Source organism: Engraulis encrasicolus, chromosome 3 (genome assembly GCF_034702125.1).
Source record: "Engraulis encrasicolus isolate BLACKSEA-1 chromosome 3, IST_EnEncr_1.0, whole genome shotgun sequence".
NCBI lineage: Eukaryota > Metazoa > Chordata > Actinopteri > Clupeiformes > Engraulidae > Engraulis > Engraulis encrasicolus.
The window spans coordinates 9,041,440-9,060,866 of record NC_085859.1 but is presented as its reverse complement, the minus strand read 5'-3'; the positions used below and the strand labels follow the sequence as shown (position 1 = coordinate 9,060,866).

General features: G+C 44.0%; 1 protein-coding gene and 1 long non-coding RNA gene across 3 annotated transcripts in view; one reads left to right on the top strand and one right to left on the bottom strand.

The window, feature by feature from the left end:
• The window catches only part of LOC134446513 (tripartite motif-containing protein 16-like), a 31,820-nt gene that overhangs the window by 1,582 nt on the left and 10,811 nt on the right, over window positions 1-19,427 (top strand). Inside the window, exons 3-5 of the mRNA XM_063195879.1 lie at window positions 91-324; window positions 15,506-15,677; window positions 15,779-15,814. Of these exons, the coding sequence (XP_063051949.1) occupies window positions 91-324; window positions 15,506-15,677; window positions 15,779-15,814 (442 nt within the window). The remainder of the gene's footprint in view (window positions 1-90; window positions 325-15,505; window positions 15,678-15,778; window positions 15,815-19,427) is intronic.
• Window positions 11,495-12,136, bottom strand: LOC134445201 (uncharacterized). 2 transcript variants are annotated; one of them, XR_010034200.1, is made up of 3 exons: window positions 11,783-12,136; window positions 11,626-11,699; window positions 11,495-11,540 (listed from the first exon to the last, which is right to left on the bottom strand). It is a non-coding gene; the product is annotated as an uncharacterized LOC134445201 (long non-coding RNA). The 2 variants fall into 2 exon arrangements; XR_010034201.1 differs by having other exon boundaries at window positions 11,626-11,696.

The following is a 19,427-nucleotide window of genomic DNA, read 5'->3' as shown; positions in this document are numbered from 1 at the left end:
TGTGTGTGTGGTGTGTGTGTGTGTGTGTGTGTGTGTGTGTGTGTGTGTGTGTGTGTGTCTGTGTCTGTGTGTCTGTGTCCGGTGCATCAGTCTGGTGCACAGACAGCAGTGGAGGAGAGTGAGAGGATGTTTGCTGAGATGATCCGCTCCATTGAGAGAAGGTGCTCTGAGGTGACAGAGCTGATCAGAGCTCAGGAGAAGTCTGAGGTGAGTCGGACTGAAGGACTCCTGAAGCGACTGGAGCAGGAGATTGCTGAGCTGAAGAGGACAGATGCTGAGATGAAGCAGCTTTCACAGACACAGGATCCCATCCATTTCCTCCAGGTAGACAGCATTATAGACTGGGACCGGAATTCAAAAAAGGGCTTATTTAAGGCATTTTTGAGACAAAGTTGTCAAATAGTCTTATTTTGTCAATTTCGTTGTGCTGAATTCAAATCTGCCATATGTCGAGCTCTATCTGGCCGCTGTTGACCTAAAGGGGTCATTGAACTTTAACTAAGGGGCTCATTTTTGATGGAGCAGTGCTGCTTTTGCTCTGCAGTAGGTAAGTAAGTAAGTAAATTTTATTTATAAAGCACATTTAAAAACAGTACAAAACTGACCAAAGTGCTGTACAGTGACCGGCTAGAGAGAAATCAAATAGATAAATAAACAAAGCACATTAGTTAAAAATAATAAATAAATAGACATATAAAGGACAAAACGTATACGCCCCGCATACCAGTGCAACACTGGCTAGGAGAAATAAAAATAAGTAAAATAAATAAATAAAGGCAGCAAAGCAAAATTGTAACAGAATGTAGGCTAAATAATGAACAAGACTAGGCCCAGTGTACAGTTGCAGCACTGGTAAAGAAGATGAAGAATAAAATAAAAAGAAGAAAAAAGAAAAAATACATAAAATGTGTTAAAATCAGTGGCTTAAGGAAACAAATTACAACTAAGAGAGAAAGGCTAAGGTATAAAAGTGTGTTTAAGCCTAGATTTAAAAGTAACGACAGAGGGGGCAAGTCTAACGTCAAGAGGCAGCTCGTTCCACAGTCGGGGGGCAGCCACTGCAAAGGCGCGGTCACCTTTATTTACAAGGCGGGACCGGGGAGTATGGAGGAAGCCTTGCTCTATGGATCTCAGGGACCTAGGTGTAGAGTGGGGGCGCAGCATGTCAGAAATATAAGAGGGGGCCTGACCATGTAGGGACTTAAAAACTAAAAGAAGCATTTTGTATGCACACTTTGCCATTTCAATGCATTCTGGTCAGATTTTAACCAGACGTATGCTGAATATGCTAAAAAAAAAAGTGTTAGCAATAGGTGCGATCGATTTGTCGTCAACGCATGCATGCACATTTAGACAGCAATGCACTCTGGATTAAAATGCTGCATGTCGGTTAGATTTCCTGTCAAACTTCGAAATTCCGTCGATGTCGCATCGACGAGGTGACATGTCACATGGTGTCAAACTATCGCGGGATGAATGCGACTGCAGTCAGATCTTGCAACCTCTGCAGTTGCTTATCCCCTTCAATGCTCGTCTGCGGACTGCCTCCGAGGTCACGCGCCCATGAACTGGTTGGTCAACAACTCACTCACGTGTGTATATGGGTCTTGTCTCACACCTCTACACAAGTTTGAGCAGGTCCCCACTTCAGCTCCTCCTCACTGCCTGCCTCCCCACTCCTCACACGTGGTGTGTTAGTAGAGCAAACCGGTGCGAGCTCATCGTCTCATTCATATTTGTGGCCGACGTAAAATGCGCTGTCTTTAATAACACCCACATCGTGACAACAAGTTCTCGCTCACGTGCTTCGTCAATGTTGGTCGACAGCAACAAAAGTCGTATGGGGCTATTGTTACATGGTGGTAAGTAGAGTAGAGAGTAGAGTAGAGTACTTTTATTTATCCGAAGGAAATTAAGGTGTCTGTCAGCTTACATAAATACACAACCACACATCCAAACATACACAAAGAACTTATACACATAAATGAACATTACAGTAAAAGTATATCGTCACACACACACACTCTCTCTCTCTCTCTCTCTCTCCCCTCTCTCTCTCACACACACACACACACACATCCTCTCTCTCTCACCCCCCCCCAACACACACACATTGTCACACACATTGTCACACACATTGTCACACACACACACACACACACACACACACACACACACACACACACACACACACACACACACACACACACACACACACACACACACACACACACACACACACACACACAAGGTCCTTGTAGGGCATCATGTTGCATACATACACACAAAAAGTCAAGATAAAAGTGTTCAGTACACATAAAAGAGCCAAAGTAGTTCTAATGATTGTGCATTGTAGAAGTCCCTCAAAAAAACAAAACAAATTGAGGCAGTTCACAGTAGCTTTTTCAGTGGTTGAGATAGTCCAGTAAGAATAAAAATGCAGAATTAAATAGTTCACAGCTGCTATCCCAGGGGTAAGATAGGTGAGGTAGTTGAGGTGGGATGTAGTGAGTTTATTGTCCTGTGTTGAGCAATCCCTTAAAGTGTCCAAGGCAGTGCAGGCGCTTGCTCCATGGGGTGGGGGGTGTGTGTGTGTGTGTGTGTGTGTGTGTGTGTGTGTGTGTGGGGGGGGGGGTGGGTGGGGGGGGGGGGGGGGGGGGGGGGGGGGGTTTGGGTTAAGTGTAGCTGTTCAGTAGAGTAGCATCCAACTGCAGTTTGCAGAAGTGGGCAGGTCTGGATTTCTGAGATCTCGCCCCTCCCATTTTGGATCTCGCCCCTCCTATTTTTCCTATTATAGTAGTCTGTACAATCCCACACCATCCCGACGTCACCCTATTTGAGAATTTGCGCCAAATGTCTTCTCCGGCGAATGCATAGTCCTACACTATTCTATGCACACAGCTTGTATCGTGTCTCGTCGTTTGGAGTGCTAAATAAATGTATTTACTAAACACTGGACATAGAATCATTCATCAATCATAATAGGATATTCGATGGCGGTAGGCCCAAGTGTAGCACACCAGCATACATTGATGACTCTTAGGCTATAGCTGCTTTGGACAATAATAATGCCTATGTAGGCTAATTGCGGTGTGAAGTGGTTTGTATTATGTCTCGTCGTTGGTTAAGTAAATATATTTACTAAACACTGGACATAGAATCATTCGTCAATCATAATAGCGCACCATATTTGAGAAATGGACCCAAATTATCTGGCGAATGCAGTAGCCTAGGCTTATTCTATGCACACGGCTTGTTATCGTGTCTCGTCGTTTGAAGTGTTAAGTAAATATATTTAGACCTACTAAACACTGGACATAGAATCATCCATCAATAGCGAATGCGTTACCCTATTCTAGGGAGATTGTATCGTGTCTCGTCGTTTGGAGTGTTAAGTAAATAGGCCTACATTTACTAAACACTGGGCATAGAATCATTCATCAATAATAGTGAATGCGTAGTTGGCTACACTGTATTCTATGCACACAGCTTGTATCATGTCTCGTCGTTTGGAGTGCTAATTAAATATATTTAGCCTACTAAATATATTTAATTTTCATTTTCCACGTTCCAATTGCATGAGTGTTTATTTCCATTTACATAGAATAATTTGTCCTTGACCTTACTTTCTCTTTCATAGGCCTAGTAGAGGAGAAGATTGAAATGGTCTCTGCAACTGCTTTAGGTTCCATTGATTTAATGATAATGTTAAGCGCTGTTAGACGGTTAAAAACAAAAGGTTAATGCTAAATGTGTCAGGGTGTCAGTTTGGAAGCGGGGCAGATGCACGAAGGATAGGCCTACCAAAGGCTACTGCAATGGCCTGCTCAGAGTCCAGTCCCCAATCCTAAAGAGATTGTGGCGACATCCAGGCTTTGGGACTTTGAAGAATGTGCTCATGCTTTTCAATGATGGGTAGGCCTACGTTTAATTTCGAGCGGATCACACATGGAGTAGCCTAATTCGCCACTGCACAGGCGTTTTACTGACTACTCTAGTTTTCTTGTAGTAGCCTACCCATCTTTCGAATTTTAGAAACTGGCACCAATATCTTCAAACTAAGATACTTAGAAGATACACTTAATATTAATTCAAATTAGACCCATGCGTTAACAAATACTACAGCTAATAATAATAATAATAGCTTATATTAATTTCCTCGGGATTAATAAATTATACTAAACAGGGTTGCGTGCTGTTCATCGCGCGGTTCACTCAAAGCTCCCCGCTCGTGTTTCCTACACTCACCAAACCATTATACATTAGTGGAGTAGAGAGAGTGGATCTACGATTTTATTTGTGAAAACTCTGCGTCTCTGCTCTGCACGGTGCAGTGACTTCCAGAGCTATTTTTCTTCCCATGTAGAAGCTTAGCGCTGCCGCTGAATGACAAGGGGGAGGCACTCGATGTGCTCAGGGGGGAGGAGGAAGATGTGCTCAGGGGGGAGGAGGGAGATGTGATCCAGACCTGCGGGACTGCAGTTGAACATACTTGGGTTCAGTAGAGAAAAGAGTCCGGAGGGGGGTGGTTTAAGCAGTCCAGTCACCAATGACAATCTCTTTCGTTGTATCTTTCTGTGTGGTGTTGAAGAGCTGGATGGCCCTAGGAACAAATGACTTCCGTAGTCTGTCTGTACGGCAGGGGAAGGCCCGGAGTCTGTAGCTGAACACACTCCTCTGGTTGGCCAGAAGCGGGTGCAGGGGGTGTCTGTCATTTTCCAGTATGGAGTCCAGTCTGCCAAGTGTCCTGTTTTCAGCTATTGTAAATTATACTGTCAGGAGTAAGACTGAGGGGGTGCTGTGGCGCAGCACACTAAGACACTGTTGCAGCCGACCATACATGGCATGACCCAGGTTTGAGTCAGTTCTGGGTCATGTTCCAACCCCACCTGTCTCTCCCACTTACTTGTCATCTCTAACACAACACTGTCTACCTAAAGGCCCAAAACATTTTAAAGGGCCTAGTTACTCCTCCACCTTTTATCCATGTATGTATTGCCCTTCCTTGTGTGTGTGTGTGTGTGTGTGTGTGTGTGTGTGTGTGTGTGTGTGTGTGTGTGTGTGTGTGTGTGTGTGTGCGTCCTTGTGTCTTTGTGTGTCTTTGTGTGTCGTAATCTAGTGGACACTCACTGGACACTGGACAATCTTTAAGGTCACCATAATCCATACGGGATACTGCAAGGCCTTTTTTTTACAGAAGACTTTGAAGCTTTAGTTCTTTATTCTGTAGCTTATTTGTGTATACTGCTGAAGATCTCAATGTCAATTAAGTCGCTCTATTATTTGTATACCCTGGCTATTGCAAAGCAGGTAGCTGTGAAAAAGCTGTCATGGTTTCAGTGTTGTCGGTGGGTGTGCTTTATATGTCTATTGAATACCTTTGTTGGCTATGGCATTCTGTCAAAACACTCTTTCCTCTATCCTACAGAAGCCGGTGGCTGGATATATGACTGAATTTGTGTGCTTTTAAACCTGATCCGTCATTATTGCTATTTGCATTGGTGGGAAAGATCATTTAACATTGTGGAATGCGGGAGACAGTCCATCACACTTGGATCCTAACATACACTCTTTTTGGTTTCCATGCATGTAAATATCCTAGTATAGATGATCTCAATGATATGAAGTCAAACTGAGAACACCCTACACTACACCTGCATCTTATATGATGATTAATATCAGATTAATGTCAGAAGCAAACACAATTCATATTTTTATAATAATACTGCCAAGTGCATAGGACAACAGGCCATGTTTAATTACCTTTAAAGGGACACTGTGTGAGATTTTTAGTTGTTTATTTCCAGAATTCATGCTGCCCATTCACTAATGTGACCTTTTTCATGAATACTTACCACCAGCATCAAATTCTAAGTATTCATTATGACTGGAAAAATTGCACTTTTCATACATGAAAAGGGGGATCTTCTCCATGGTCTGCCATTTTGAATTTCCTAAAATAGCCATTTTTACATTACATTACATTGCATTTGGCAGACGCTTTATAACCAAAGCGACTTTCAGAAGAGGACATAATCAAGCCAACATCACAAGCAAATACAAAGTGCACAGGAGATATACAGAACAAGTGCAATTACAAAGAGGGGTTAGTTTTTTTTTTTTTTTTAATAATAAAGAGGAAATAATGAGAACACACACACACAAACACACACTCACAAACTAAACTAAACTAAACTAAACATAATGTCAGGATTCTGCCCTGGGGCAAGGCCAGTTCAATCATTAGTCTAGTAGATTCTCTCGAAAGAGGAATGTCTTTAGTTGTTTCTTGAAGGCTGCAAGAGAGGTGCTTAGTCTTGCTGCCTCTGGGAGACTGTTCCACCACTTGGGAACCACAACGGAGAACAATCTTGACTGGGAGTACCTAGAGCGACTGGATGGCAGAGCCAGATGGCTTGTGCTGGATGAGCGCAGATCTCTTCCAGTGACATAAGGCGTTAGTAGGTCCTTCAGATAAGCTGGGGCCGTTCCTGTGATGGTTTTGTAGGCAAGGGTCAATGCCTTGTGCTTGATCCGGGCGGCGATCGGTAACCAGTGCAACTCAATAAATAGAGGAGTAACATGGGTCCTTTTGGGTTGATTGAAGATCAACCGTGCCGCCGCATTCTGGATCATCTGCAGAGGCTTTAGCGCACAAGCAGGTAGACCTGTCATGAGTGAGTTGCAGTAGTCAACGCGGGACAGGACCGTGGCCTGGACCAGTCGTTGTGTAGAATATTGTGTCAGCACAGGTCTGATATTCCGTACGTTGGACATCTGGATTCGACAGGTCCGGGTGACCGAGTTGATGTAGTTGGAGCATGACAGCTCATCATCAATCATGACGCCAAGGTTTTTGGCGACTTTGCTTGGGGTCACGATGGTGGAGCCTATCTTGAGGTTGATGTTGTGACTGAGCGGCTCTTTAGCTGGGATCACCAGGAGCTCTGTCTTGGCCAGGTTCAGCTGTAGGTGGTGGTCCTTTATCCATGTTGACAAGTCGGTGAGGCAGGCAAAGATGCGTTCCGAAACCGTGGTGTCCTCTGGACGGAACGACAGGTACATCTGGGTGTCATCAGCATAGCAGTGGTAGGAGAACCCATGTGTTTGAATGACACGTCCCAGGGAGGACGTGTATATTGCAAACAGAAGGGGTCCCAGCACTGATCCTTGGGGTACGCCTGTGGAGAGGGTGTGAGTCGTAGACAGCTTCCCTTGCCATGACACACTGAAGGTGCGTCCAGAGAGGTAGGAGTTGAACCATGAGTGGACAACGCCTGTGATTCCCATGGCTGTGAGTATCCTCAGGAGGATCTTGTGGTTGACTGTGTCAAAGGCTGCAGATAGGTCTAGTAGTATGAGGACAGAGGATAGTCCTTCCGTTCTTGCAGTCCTTAGAGCTTCAGTCACTGAGAGTAACGCAGTTTCAGTTGAATGTCCACTTCTGAAACCAGATTGTTTTGGGTCAAGTAATCCGTTCTGGTTTAGGAAGTTGGTGACTTGCTTTGCAACTGCCCTTTCTAGCGTCTTGGATAGGAAGGGAAGCAGTGAGACAGGTCTGTAGTTTTCGACATGAGCAGGGTTCAGTGTAGAATTCTTCAGTAGTGGTGTCACCCTTGCTTGTTTGAAGGCGGAGGGGACAGTGCCGGAGGAGAGTGAGGAGTTCATGATGGATGTGATTGCTGGGACCACTGTTTGGGCAATGTCTTGAAGAAGGTTCGTGGGCACTGGGTCTAGTAGGCAGGTAGTGGGACGGCTTCTTGTGATGAGTCTGGAAACGTCTTCTTCAGAGAGCAGAGTGAATTCATGAAGTGTTGCAGGAGTCGCCGTGTTTTCCAGGGGGGTGTCTTCTGGGCGGGAGGGTGGTTCACAGAATTGCTTGCTAATATTTGCCGTCTTTTCCGTGAAGAAGGTGGCAAAGTTGTCCGGGTTAAGGTCTATGGGTGCAGGAGGGGGGGGAGGGTTGAGCAGTGACTTGAATGTAGAAAACAACTTACGTGGGTCTGTAGTGTTGCTGATCTTGTCGTTGTAGTAGGTAGTCTTGGCAGCTGTTACAGAGGCGGAGAAGGAGGCTAGTAGAGATCTAAGTTTTTCGAGGTCAGATGGGTTGCGGGTTTTGCGCCATTTCCTTTCTGCCGCTCTGAGGGTGGTACGTAGAGCTCGGATGGTCTCTGTCAGCCATGGTCGCGGTTGTGAAGGTCTTGCAGGTTTAGTGACTAGTGGGCAGAGGTTGTCGAGGCAGGAGGTCAGTGTGGAGCTGAGCGAATCTGTAGCAGTGTCAACATCGAGTGAGGAGAGCACAGTTGCTGAGGGCAAGGCATCTGCCACCACTGATGCAAAGCTAGTGCGTGACAGGTTGCGTAGATTCCGCAGGGAGGGGGGGTGGGTGTAGGGTCGGGTAGGGAGGTGGTTAAATGGAGGAAAAAGTGGTCTGAAACATGCATTGGTGTTACCTTGATGTTGTCCGCTTGGCAGTCCTTAGTCATGATCAGGTCGAGCTGGTTACCACTCTTGTGTGTCGGGGGGCAGCTGGCTAGTTGAATGTCAAATGAGTTCATCAGGGCCTTGAAGTCTGTGGCGTACGGCTTCTCTAGATGTATGTTGAAGTCGCCGAGGACAAGTAGGGGGCCGCCTAGGTCCGTGATGGAGGAGATCAGCGTATCCAATTCGTCAATAAAGTCGCCCAGTGTTCCTGGGGGACGGTAGATCACAAGTACAGACACCTTGATTGGGGCTGTGACTTTGATTGCATGGTATTCCAGGCAGCCCAGGTGAAAAAGTGGTTCAATTTAGTACAATAAAAGCACAACTGAAGTGTACTTAGCATGTTAAAAGCGCACTCACACTTTTTGTGCTAAGAAAAAGTATGTTTACAATATGCTTATTTAAAGTGTACTTAAAATGAGATGTAATTAAGTTGCTCTCAAAGAAAGTACACTTTGCGAACCATACATAAAGTGCACTTAGAAGATGTTTGGCTAAAGTGTATTTAGAGGAATATACTAATAGTGTTCTAATAGTGAACTTACTAAAAGTGTATTTTTTAATAACATATTGCAATTGCACTTTTTTTAAGTGCACTCTGATTATACTTCACCCAAGTGACTTCGAAGTGTGATTTTCTATAGTGCGCTTTAAAGTAAATCACTTTAACATATTGGAAGTATACTTTTTCTAAGTGCACCATGATTGTGCTTCATCCAAATATATTCAAAGTGTGCTTACACAAAGTGCATTTACCCATCATGCATCATCATGCATGTACCATCATGTAATGCACTTCTTGGAGCTCAATTTCTCAAACAGAAAGCCATTGACCTCTAAGGAATATCTTTGGTTTGCATGAAAATATTACTCATTGTTATATTCTGCGTTTATTGTAGGAGTTTTAACATTTTAAAGTGGTACACAAAAAATGACCATGTTCCCACCGTCATTATGATGGTCACGTATATGTTCTGGTATATATAGGCTCACACTTCCCATGACATCATGGTGAGAGGTAAGTTGGAACTAGTTGTTCAAACAAATAATCAAAGGTCATCATTAATGATCAATTCATATGATCAATTGCAGAAAGGTGGAACAAGAATGAAATAAAGTAAAATGTGTATCTGAAATCTCTGTAACAATGCAATGATTGTAAATGTCATGCTAGGCATGTAAATGTCGTGCTAGGCATGCATACTGTACTGTATCACTACTGTGACATGTGGCTGTGTGTAATGTACAAGCTCTGAGGACCAGCATGGATTGTACTATTACATTTATATTATTTCATGTACTTGGGAGTGTACTGTAAATATACTTCAAGCATACCTGTTATATATTTACAATACTTAATATGATATACTTTTTACAGACTTAAAATGTTCCAATGTAGTCCAAAGAAGCATGAAGTTAATATACTTTTATTGTACTTCTAGTAACAATAAAATGTTATAGAAGTGTACTCAAGCACACTATTAATGCCATACGAATGCATGAAAAGCGTGTTTAGAGCATACTTTCAAAAGTATGCTTGTAGTGCACTTAAAGTTGTCCAAAAGCGGTGCCAATTTAGCATCCTCAGTGTGCTGCAAGTGTGCTGAAGTACTGCTTTAGTAGTGCTTCAGCGCACTAATAGTGCAATGAAGCGCACTTTAAATCGCCGAAAATAGTACACTTTGTACTAAGTGCGGTCAAAAAAAGTACACTTTAAGTATATGTGTAGCAGGCCTACTTTGACAATTTGGGCTGAAGCCCACACCCGACTACGCCAGCCCTGAGGGCTATTCCCCTCAGAGCAAAAGTTAAGTTAACTTGGAGAATAGTGAAAATACACTTTAAGTAAGGCACACTGGTTCACAGATACTCAGAGGCAAGAGAAGTATGCTTCCCCGACAAAATGGATATTTATTTCACACAAAGGTCCACAGTACATCACTATCACAACCCCACAACACAGTTGACCCCTCTTCCCCCACACACACACACATGCATACACACCCACACACACTCCCAGTACACGGGCAACACTGCCCCAATGCTCACGGGCCCTAGGGCCTGGTCCACGACCGTGGAGAGAGGTAACGAGAGCTAAGCGGTAGGGGGGAGTAGCGGAGCAGGCCCCGCCCCAAACGGTACACGTTGGCGAAAGAAAAGACAGAAACTCAAAACACACAATAAAAAGAAAGTAAACCACACCAAAGAAATAAATCAAAATAAAGTAAATAAATGGAATCACACAATTACTACACTAAGATAGATAATCAAACTCAAATCACCCATGTGCTCACAGCAAAGGAAAAGTGCAGAATTCCACCACCTGGGACGCCAACAGCACACGCTGGGATGAGGGGTCGGTCTCCTGTCCCAAAAGAGAGAGAGAAAGAGGAGCGAGAGAGAAGAGGAGAGAGAGAGAGGACAATGGTACAATTATTCACAATAAGTAATTGACACAAACTCCTGCCACTAGTATTGTGGCAATGCTTAAATGTTAATACTGTCCGATAGAGAAAAGGAGAGAGAGGTGAGAGAGAGAAAGGACAGTGATACACTTATTCACTGTCAGTAATGCACACAAACTCCTGCCACTAGTATTGTGGCAAGGTTTAACTGTTACTACTGTCCGATAGAAAGAGAGAGAGAGGAGAGAGGTGAGAGAGAGGAGAAGAGACAGTGATACAATTATTCACAGTAAGTAAGGCGCACAAACTCCTGCCACTAGTATTGTGGCAATGCTTAAATGTAAATACTAAATGTGGGGGGACAAATAGTACACCCCAAATCACGCTCCCTTATGTTATAATAAGATTGGCAGAAGGCACGTCCTGGGAGACGGACTTATCAGTGTTTGAGTATTTGATATACAGATGGACCACAGACATAAACATGGAAAAGAGGCACTCAGACAAGCAGCCACAGGTGTGCGTTCCCGCATCAAAGGTAGCGAGAGCCCGCTGGGTTGACGAATCCCGAGCGTGAGTCGGATCTAAACAAAACAGCAGCCACCGACGCCGTGGGAAGTCGAGGGACAGAATCTCCAAGTAGCCGCAGATCTGTTAAGTTAATAACAAAACCACACTAAGTTATCAGGTTCACTAATGCCCCATGCTAGCAGCAAGGCGAGGAAGAGATACATACCGTTAGGCTGGAGATGGTTCTACAAGGCCACTATCCATTGTGAGCTCCGAACACAAACGCGCCACATTCCGCTGCTGTTCCAAAACCAATGGAGAGGAATTAGACAAGGGCTACACCATGCAATCTAAGCAACCCACCGAGTCCTACGGTAACTTACCTAGCATCCAGAGACACTGCCACAAAGCTAGCCACCCCACGAGTCAGCTGGCAGCTTCCCACAGGGCAACGCAACCCCTCTGGCAACCGAGGCACCAAAGCACCGTTTGGATACACTGCAGAGCAAGCGAATTACGCAGTCAGAAAAAGGTCATCAAAGCAGCCAAAACTACCAGATAGGCACAACGCACTCACCACGCGATAGTCTTCGGCCTTCCACGCCAAATCCCACGACGAAACAAGGACTGTTCTCCCCGAAGGAAACCAGGCATGTGCCAACCTCCAGGCCAAGCCCCTTAAATACCGCCCATAATAATCAGTGCGCACCTATTCCCCAGCTCCGGTATCCATGCGATTGCGCATCCCATCACATATGGGTTTTTCACCTGGGAGCTGTAGTTGTTGGCAGGCAGCAGGGGGGCATAGCTCCAATGCTTGTTGATAAGGATCCCTGTTCCGCCTCCTCTTTTCTTCAGCCGACTGGTGTGTGAAAATGAGTAGTTAGCTGAGAGTGCTGCTGGAGTGGCTGTGTTTTCAGGCTTCAACCAGGTTTCTGTTAGTGCCAACAGGTCAACAGAGAGACTACTAGCATAGGCAGAGATGAAGTCAGCTTTGTTGACAGTTGATTGACAGTTCCAGAGACCAACAGTGAAGGAGCTGATTGTGGCTGGGTTTGGTTGTAGAGGGCGAAGGTTGGACAGGTTTCTGTGTTGGTTGGAGGGTTTGAAAGGCCTGCGCCTTCTGCAGATTACTGGGATTCTCTGGAAACACATTGTCGATGTAGGTCAGCAGTGAGATAAAAATGTGCCTTACGTGTCGTTGCTTCGGTGGAGTTGCACAGGTAGAGTTGCTTGTCTTGTCACTCGTCGGTCTTGAGTTGCACAGGTAGAGTTGCTTGTCTTGTCACTCGTCGGTCTTGAGTTGCACAGGTAGAGTTGCTTGTCTTGTCACTCGTCGGTCTTGAGTTGCACAGGTAGAGTTGCTTGTCTTGTCACTCGTCGGTCTTAGCACGAGGAGGGCTGCCGCTGCCCAGCTGCCGCTGGAAGCGCACTTACTTTCCTAATATGGGCGTATGTGCCACTCAATGAGCACTGCCCCCAGCAATTAGAAAAACAATACCTAGTTTCTGTGGGTGTGGCCCTGATAATTGCTCACCTGACGCCTTCCCAATACTACAGCTGACTTTACTAGAGCATGAACACAGATACACACAATTGACAATTTCTTTTACAGAACACAATTAGTAAAGATGTAGCAAAATACACTTACTGGCTGCAGTCACATGTACCCTTGCCTTGTCAAGTGAAGCAGGCTTGTCCTACACCTTAGCACTTAGCCTGGCTATTTAACTCTTGGGTTGAAGTGAGACGCACTGCCCCCAGCAATTAGAAAAACAATACCTAGTTTCTGTGGGTGTGGCCCTGATAATTGCTCACCTGACGCCTTCCCAATACTACAGCTGACTTTACTAGAGCATGAACACAGATACACACAATTGACAATTTCTTTTACAGAACACAATTAGTAAAGATGTAGCAAAATATACTTACTGGCTGCAGTCACATGTACCCTTGCCTTGTCAAGTGAAGCAGGCTTGTCCTACACCTTAGCACTTAGCCTGGCTATTTAACTCTTGGGTTGAAGTGAGACGCACTGCCCCCAGCAATTAGAAAAACAATACCTAGTTTCTGTGGGTGTGGCCCTGATAATTGCTCACCTGACGCCTTCCCAATACTACAGCTGACTTTACTAGAGCATGAACACAGATACACACAATTGACAATTTCTTTTACAGAACACAATTAGTAAAGATGTAGCAAAATACACCTACTGGCTGCAGTCACATGTACCCTTGCCTTGTCAAGTGAAGCAGGCTTGTCCTACACCTTAGCACTTAGCCTGGCTATTTAACTCTTGGGTTGAAGTGAGACGCACTGCCCCCAGCAATTAGAAAAACAATACCTAGTTTCTGTGGGTGTGGCCCTGATAATTGCTCACCTGACGCCTTCCCAATACTACAGCTGACTTTACTAGAGCATGAACACAGATACACACAATTGACAATTTCTTTTACAGAACACAATTAGTAAAGATGTAGCAAAATTACACTTACTGGCTGCAGTCACATGTACCCTTGCCTTGTCAAGTGAAGCAGGCTTGTCCTACACCTTAGCACTTAGCCTGGCTATTTAACTCTTGGGTTGAAGTGAGACGCACTGCCCCCAGCAATTAGAAAAACAATACCTAGTTTCTGTGGGTGTGGCCCTGATAATTGCTCACCTGACGCCTTCCCAATACTACAGCTGACTTTACTAGAGCATGAACACAGATACACACAATTGACAATTTCTTTTACAGAACACAATTAGTAAAGATGTAGCAAAAAACACCTACTGGCTGCAGTCACATGTACCCTTGCCTTGTCAAGTGAAGCAGGCTTGTCCTACACCTTAGCACTTAGCCTGGCTATTTAACTCTTGGGTTGAAGTGAGACGCACTGCCCCCAGCAATTAGAAAAACAATACCTAGTTTCTGTGGGTGTGGCCCTGATAATTGCTCACCTGACGCCTTCCCAATACTACAGCTGACTTTACTAGAGCATGAACACAGATACACACAATTGACAATTTCTTTTACAGAACACAATTAGTAAAGATGTAGCAAAATACACTTACTGGCTGCAGTCACATGTACCCTTGCCTTGTCAAGTGAAGCAGGCTTGTCCTGCAAAAATGGCTGTACTTGGACCATACTAGACAATATTTCTTTATTACTTAGTAAACTTCCATGTAAACATCATATTTGATAATAGGCAGCCCAGTTTCAATGAGCAGCATAGTTGTAGTACCTTTTTTGACCATTTCCTGTACAGTGTCCCTTTGAGTAATAATGATGTAATAATCACTAACTAACAGCCTGTTTTGCCAAGGAAACATGAGTTTAGCATTCCAATATTAACAAAACAAATACATTTGTCAATTGAAATAGTCACTTATCTTAAAATTAATAAATTAAATGCTTAAAAACCTGATTAACTGGGTTCAGTTGGTACGCTTTCAGGGTCAAAGTTCAATGACCTCTGGAGGTCAACAGAGGCCAGATAGAGCTCGGCATATGGCAGATTTGAATTCAGCACACCCAAATTGACATAAGAAAACTCTATGCCGCCTTTGTCTCTCAAATGCCTTCGGATGTCACAATTCAGGATGATTGGTCCCAGTCTAGTACTGTTATGCCCCGTGTACATCAAGCGCTACCAACGCGACCGGGTAGCTGGGGTAGTTGAAGAAGTTTCGCCATGAATTCGTTTTATTCGCTCTGGACGCTGCACTGACATGTTTGATTCAGCTAATCACATAACGGCTCTGTCTTGACAGTCTGGGACATTCCTCAATATGAACGTTCCGATTAGTTTTCGCCGAACAGCGTCATAACGAATTCGCTTAAGATTAGCTTGAGTTTAATCGTCAAAAGTCGCCCTGGTCGCTCAAGAAGCTTCGCCCCTGGCGAATTCGCTCCGGTAGCACTGGTCGCGCACCCTCCATAGAGAATGATTGACTTCCGTCGCTTCATTAGCGTTGGTCGCTCCCGATGTACACGGGGCATTAAGAGGGTTATGGCGGCAGCAGCAACACAGTGGCTACGTATTATATTAATGTCTTGCTGTTCAAATGTTCTTATTAGTAGGTTTACCTCACCCTATTGTGTGTGTTTCTCTGTACAGAACGTGGTGTCCATCACTGGGAGGCCTTACAGCACAATTTCAACCAGCGTGACCCATAGCAAGAGCTTTTCCTTGGAGCCCCTGAAGGAATCTGTGTCTGCACTGAAGACGCAACTGGAGGAGACGCTAGAGTCAGTCTTCAAGCAGGAAATAGCCAAGATATCTGCAGCAGGTTGGACAAACATAGACCATAATAGAGAAGACATATGAATCTTCAATTAGGTTTTAGAAGTGAAAGATGACTCATCTGATTTTTGTTCTTTTTTCTTGAAGCTGTGAAAAATATGCAGATCATCGATAGCATACAGTGTGAGTTTACACACACACACACACACACACACACACACACACACACACACACACACACACACACACACACACACACACACACACACACGAGAAAATGTCCAGGATGTCTATGTTTATGTGTTTGTATCTTTAGACAAGTAAATGTATGTGAGTGCGTGTGTGTTGTTTGTGTAACCGGGGGTCCTAAAGGGTCTTGGCAAAGTGTGTGTGTTATTACGACTACGCCACTGGTGGCCTTGCACCACCAGATCTACTTGTACACCAATGGTTCTTAGACCAGGTTCAAGACGAGAGGGTTCCCACACGCAGGCAAATGAGTGAATACAGAGACGTAAGGGTTCAATCAAAACAAATACAATATTTATTGAAACATAAACAAACATAAAAACAGAAATATGCTGCTGATCAACAATCCCCATATGGCACACAAGGGGTTAAGTCATGTGCTGCCACCCAGATAAGTGGTTCTATTCACTAACAATGCAACTCAATAATAGCAGAGCAGCTTCATAGGGGTTGGTTTCTTGTGACTATGCACTACTACACTCACACGAAGTACAGGCACTGCAAATAGGTAATCACCACAAACACTAAAGGTGCTCATTTACCACTACAAATAATGTTGATATACACCCTATGGAACTGCTCTGATTATAGAAAGATCAAAGAGGCCAAGTGAGACACCTGTGGGCAAACCCACAATTACAGGTAATTTACTAAGGGTGGCAGTCACCTTTTCCTAGGCCAACAGAGAGGTGAAGCTGAGCAACAGCAGCAGATATGAACTAAATCAAAAATAATAAACAAAAGAAATAAAAAATAACAGGGCAATAGCTGTGTTCACAACCAGACATAAAATCAAGGTAGGCAAAGCAGCAGTAGCATCTTGTTTACAATTTGAAATAATCACGTATGAGTGCTCTTACAAAAGCAACTACAACATTGAAGTTAGGAGCAACATTCAAGTTCAATCTTTTAGAATGTTTTCCCGCTGAGCACACATGAACAAAACAAAAACATTTTGATTTACCTCCAGTCACCAGACTCAGCCTCAAACTGGCACCTGGCGTCTCAAGTGGTCACAAGGAATGCCTACTTCACATAGTGAGACAGTTGCACAGATAGTTAGGCGCTAGCCACAAATAAGTCTGACATTGTAAACATGCACTTGTAGCCTTAACATACACATCACAGATAATGTAGGAAAACAAGTAGTTCATTACCATGTACAAGCCAAACACCACAACCAGCAGTCAGTGCACTTTGTGTCCTCCCGGCCAAACCTTCAGTAGAAGTTCAGAATCTACTCGGAAGCGTTTGGCAAGCTGCAGAGGCAAACCTGTTTTTAAAACAGCTCATTAAGTTTCACTACAGATAAACGGGTCCACAGTAGTGCACGAGTACAAATATAACAACACACCTCCGGTTAAAAGCAGCGAGGACCAAGGCACAGGTGACAGTCAAACTTCTGCATACCCTCAGTGGCCTCAGGACTAAAGCTTTGGTAGCTGGGTCCAGTCTAGGCTACCCGAAAGCGTTTAGGTTTACTGCAGAAGTGAAACTTCTAAAGTTAAAAGCAGCGAGGACTGGGGCAGCAGGGTGACAGCAGGGCTTGTGCCTTGCCAACAGGTTAGTGCCCTTTTTATGACTGCAAAGCTAATTGCTGCTGAACTAGCGACCAACCTGCTACCTGGGGGTGTGTCAGCTAGAGTGATAACTACGGTGGCCATGAGCAGCCAACAGGCTGCCGGTTACATTTGTATAACATAATTTTTATGCAAGTGTTTTGGTTGCAATGAAATTGCATTTATGCCTCATTCGTGTAAGGGGCAGCCCCCAATGGTGCCCCAAGGGAGCAGTGCGGCGAACCGGTTGAACTGGCAACCTAGTTTGGGCTATAAGAATGACGCCCTAACCACTTATCCATGACTAAAAAACCATTAGGGACGAGTGGCCTTACTAATTATAAATGCAACACTGAAAGGCACTCAAAGAACACTCAAAGGCATTTGCTATGCTGGTTACTGTCCCAAAGCATTAGCCTAGTACACCAGCACCACCCACTGGACGCCGAAATTTTTCGTCTGGGAGTGGGTCTGGCCTCGGATCGGTCAAACATTTTGAACACAATGGGCTCGGTCGTGACGACACAGTAAGATTTTTGCTAGGCAGTGGGCATGCACACTTTGCCAGTTTGATGCATTGTGGTTCGAAAATTCTAAAAACAATGGGTTGTTCTCATCAACAATCTTCAGGTGTAGGGTTTATCGGGGCCAGACTAAATTACACATCCAGTCTCACATTTAGGTTGGTTTATCAGGCTACCAAAGCATTGTATAGATGCTGGTTATGTCCTGGTCTGATCTTTTTTGATTTTGACCAATAGCATACAAAGCATACAAAGGTTTTTGATAGACACAGGTTAAGACCGCCCTCTGAGAACTTCCAGGATATAGCCAAAGTATTGCTCAGAAGAACTATGCAGTCGTGATCACAGAGTAACTATTGTGATTCCGCCAACGTTTTCAGCTTTGAAAATCTAAAATTTAAAGTCAGGAGTTTTTTTGCAATTCTTAATTTATCAGCTGAAAGAACACATCTTGAAGTGACCAAAATGACATGGGCACATCTCAGGCTATCCATTTTATTCATCCCCAGCCATCCCTATTACCCAATTACAATGGGAATGTAAGAGCAGGGCCGGCGCTAGGCATAGGCAGACGAGGCGATCGCCGAAGGACGATTTCAGGTTTATTTGCTCCTAGCCAGCTAATGTTCAAGGTCACAAGAACAAACATAATATAGTTTGGAAGAATATTACTTTTGAATTTGGTGAATATCAATATACAGTCCCAGGAAAAATTTTATACACCCTTTTAAATTTCTTACATTTCTGTCAAAATTGATCATAAAACATGGTCTGATCTTCCCGGAAATCTCAAGAAGGAACAATCAGAGTCTGCTTGATAGTCAGGGTCATTTTTCAAAAAAGTTGACACCTGAAGGCAAATCATGTTAATTTTCGGCATACAACTGATTTAGGGGTATTCAAGGGTGCTGAATCCAAATCTGCCGTATGCCGGACGCAAAAATGTACCGAAATGCCTCAAACGGGCAAATTCCAATATGGCCGCCGCCACCGTGTTAAAATCCTGCAATCACTTTTCTTTTGGACTAAATAAGGTATGAATTTGAAAATAGCACTTATTTTTATGTTTTCAGACATGGGGAAAGCCATTATGTCATTAGATTTAAGCTCAGATTGGAAGAAAATGCTTATGTCATTGGCTGGCAGCCATTTTAAAAGCAGAGAGCCTCATATTGTCAGCGATTTTTAACATTTTTACTAATCTTTCAAGATTCACAGAAAAAATGCTCTTTGTCTCTGTGAACACAAATACTACAGAAAACAACACTGAACTGTCTACTTTCACCTGGAAAAAGAAGTTTGAGTCTACCCTTTTCCATTCTTTAGTTATGGGCAGTAGAACATGGGATGACACCACAAAAAAACACTGATTTTTGACCCCAAAATACTGCACTTCTCTCTGCCCATAGTTTTGCTTTAAGGACATATTGTCTTTGATAGTGTTCATGTTTGATGTGCAACATT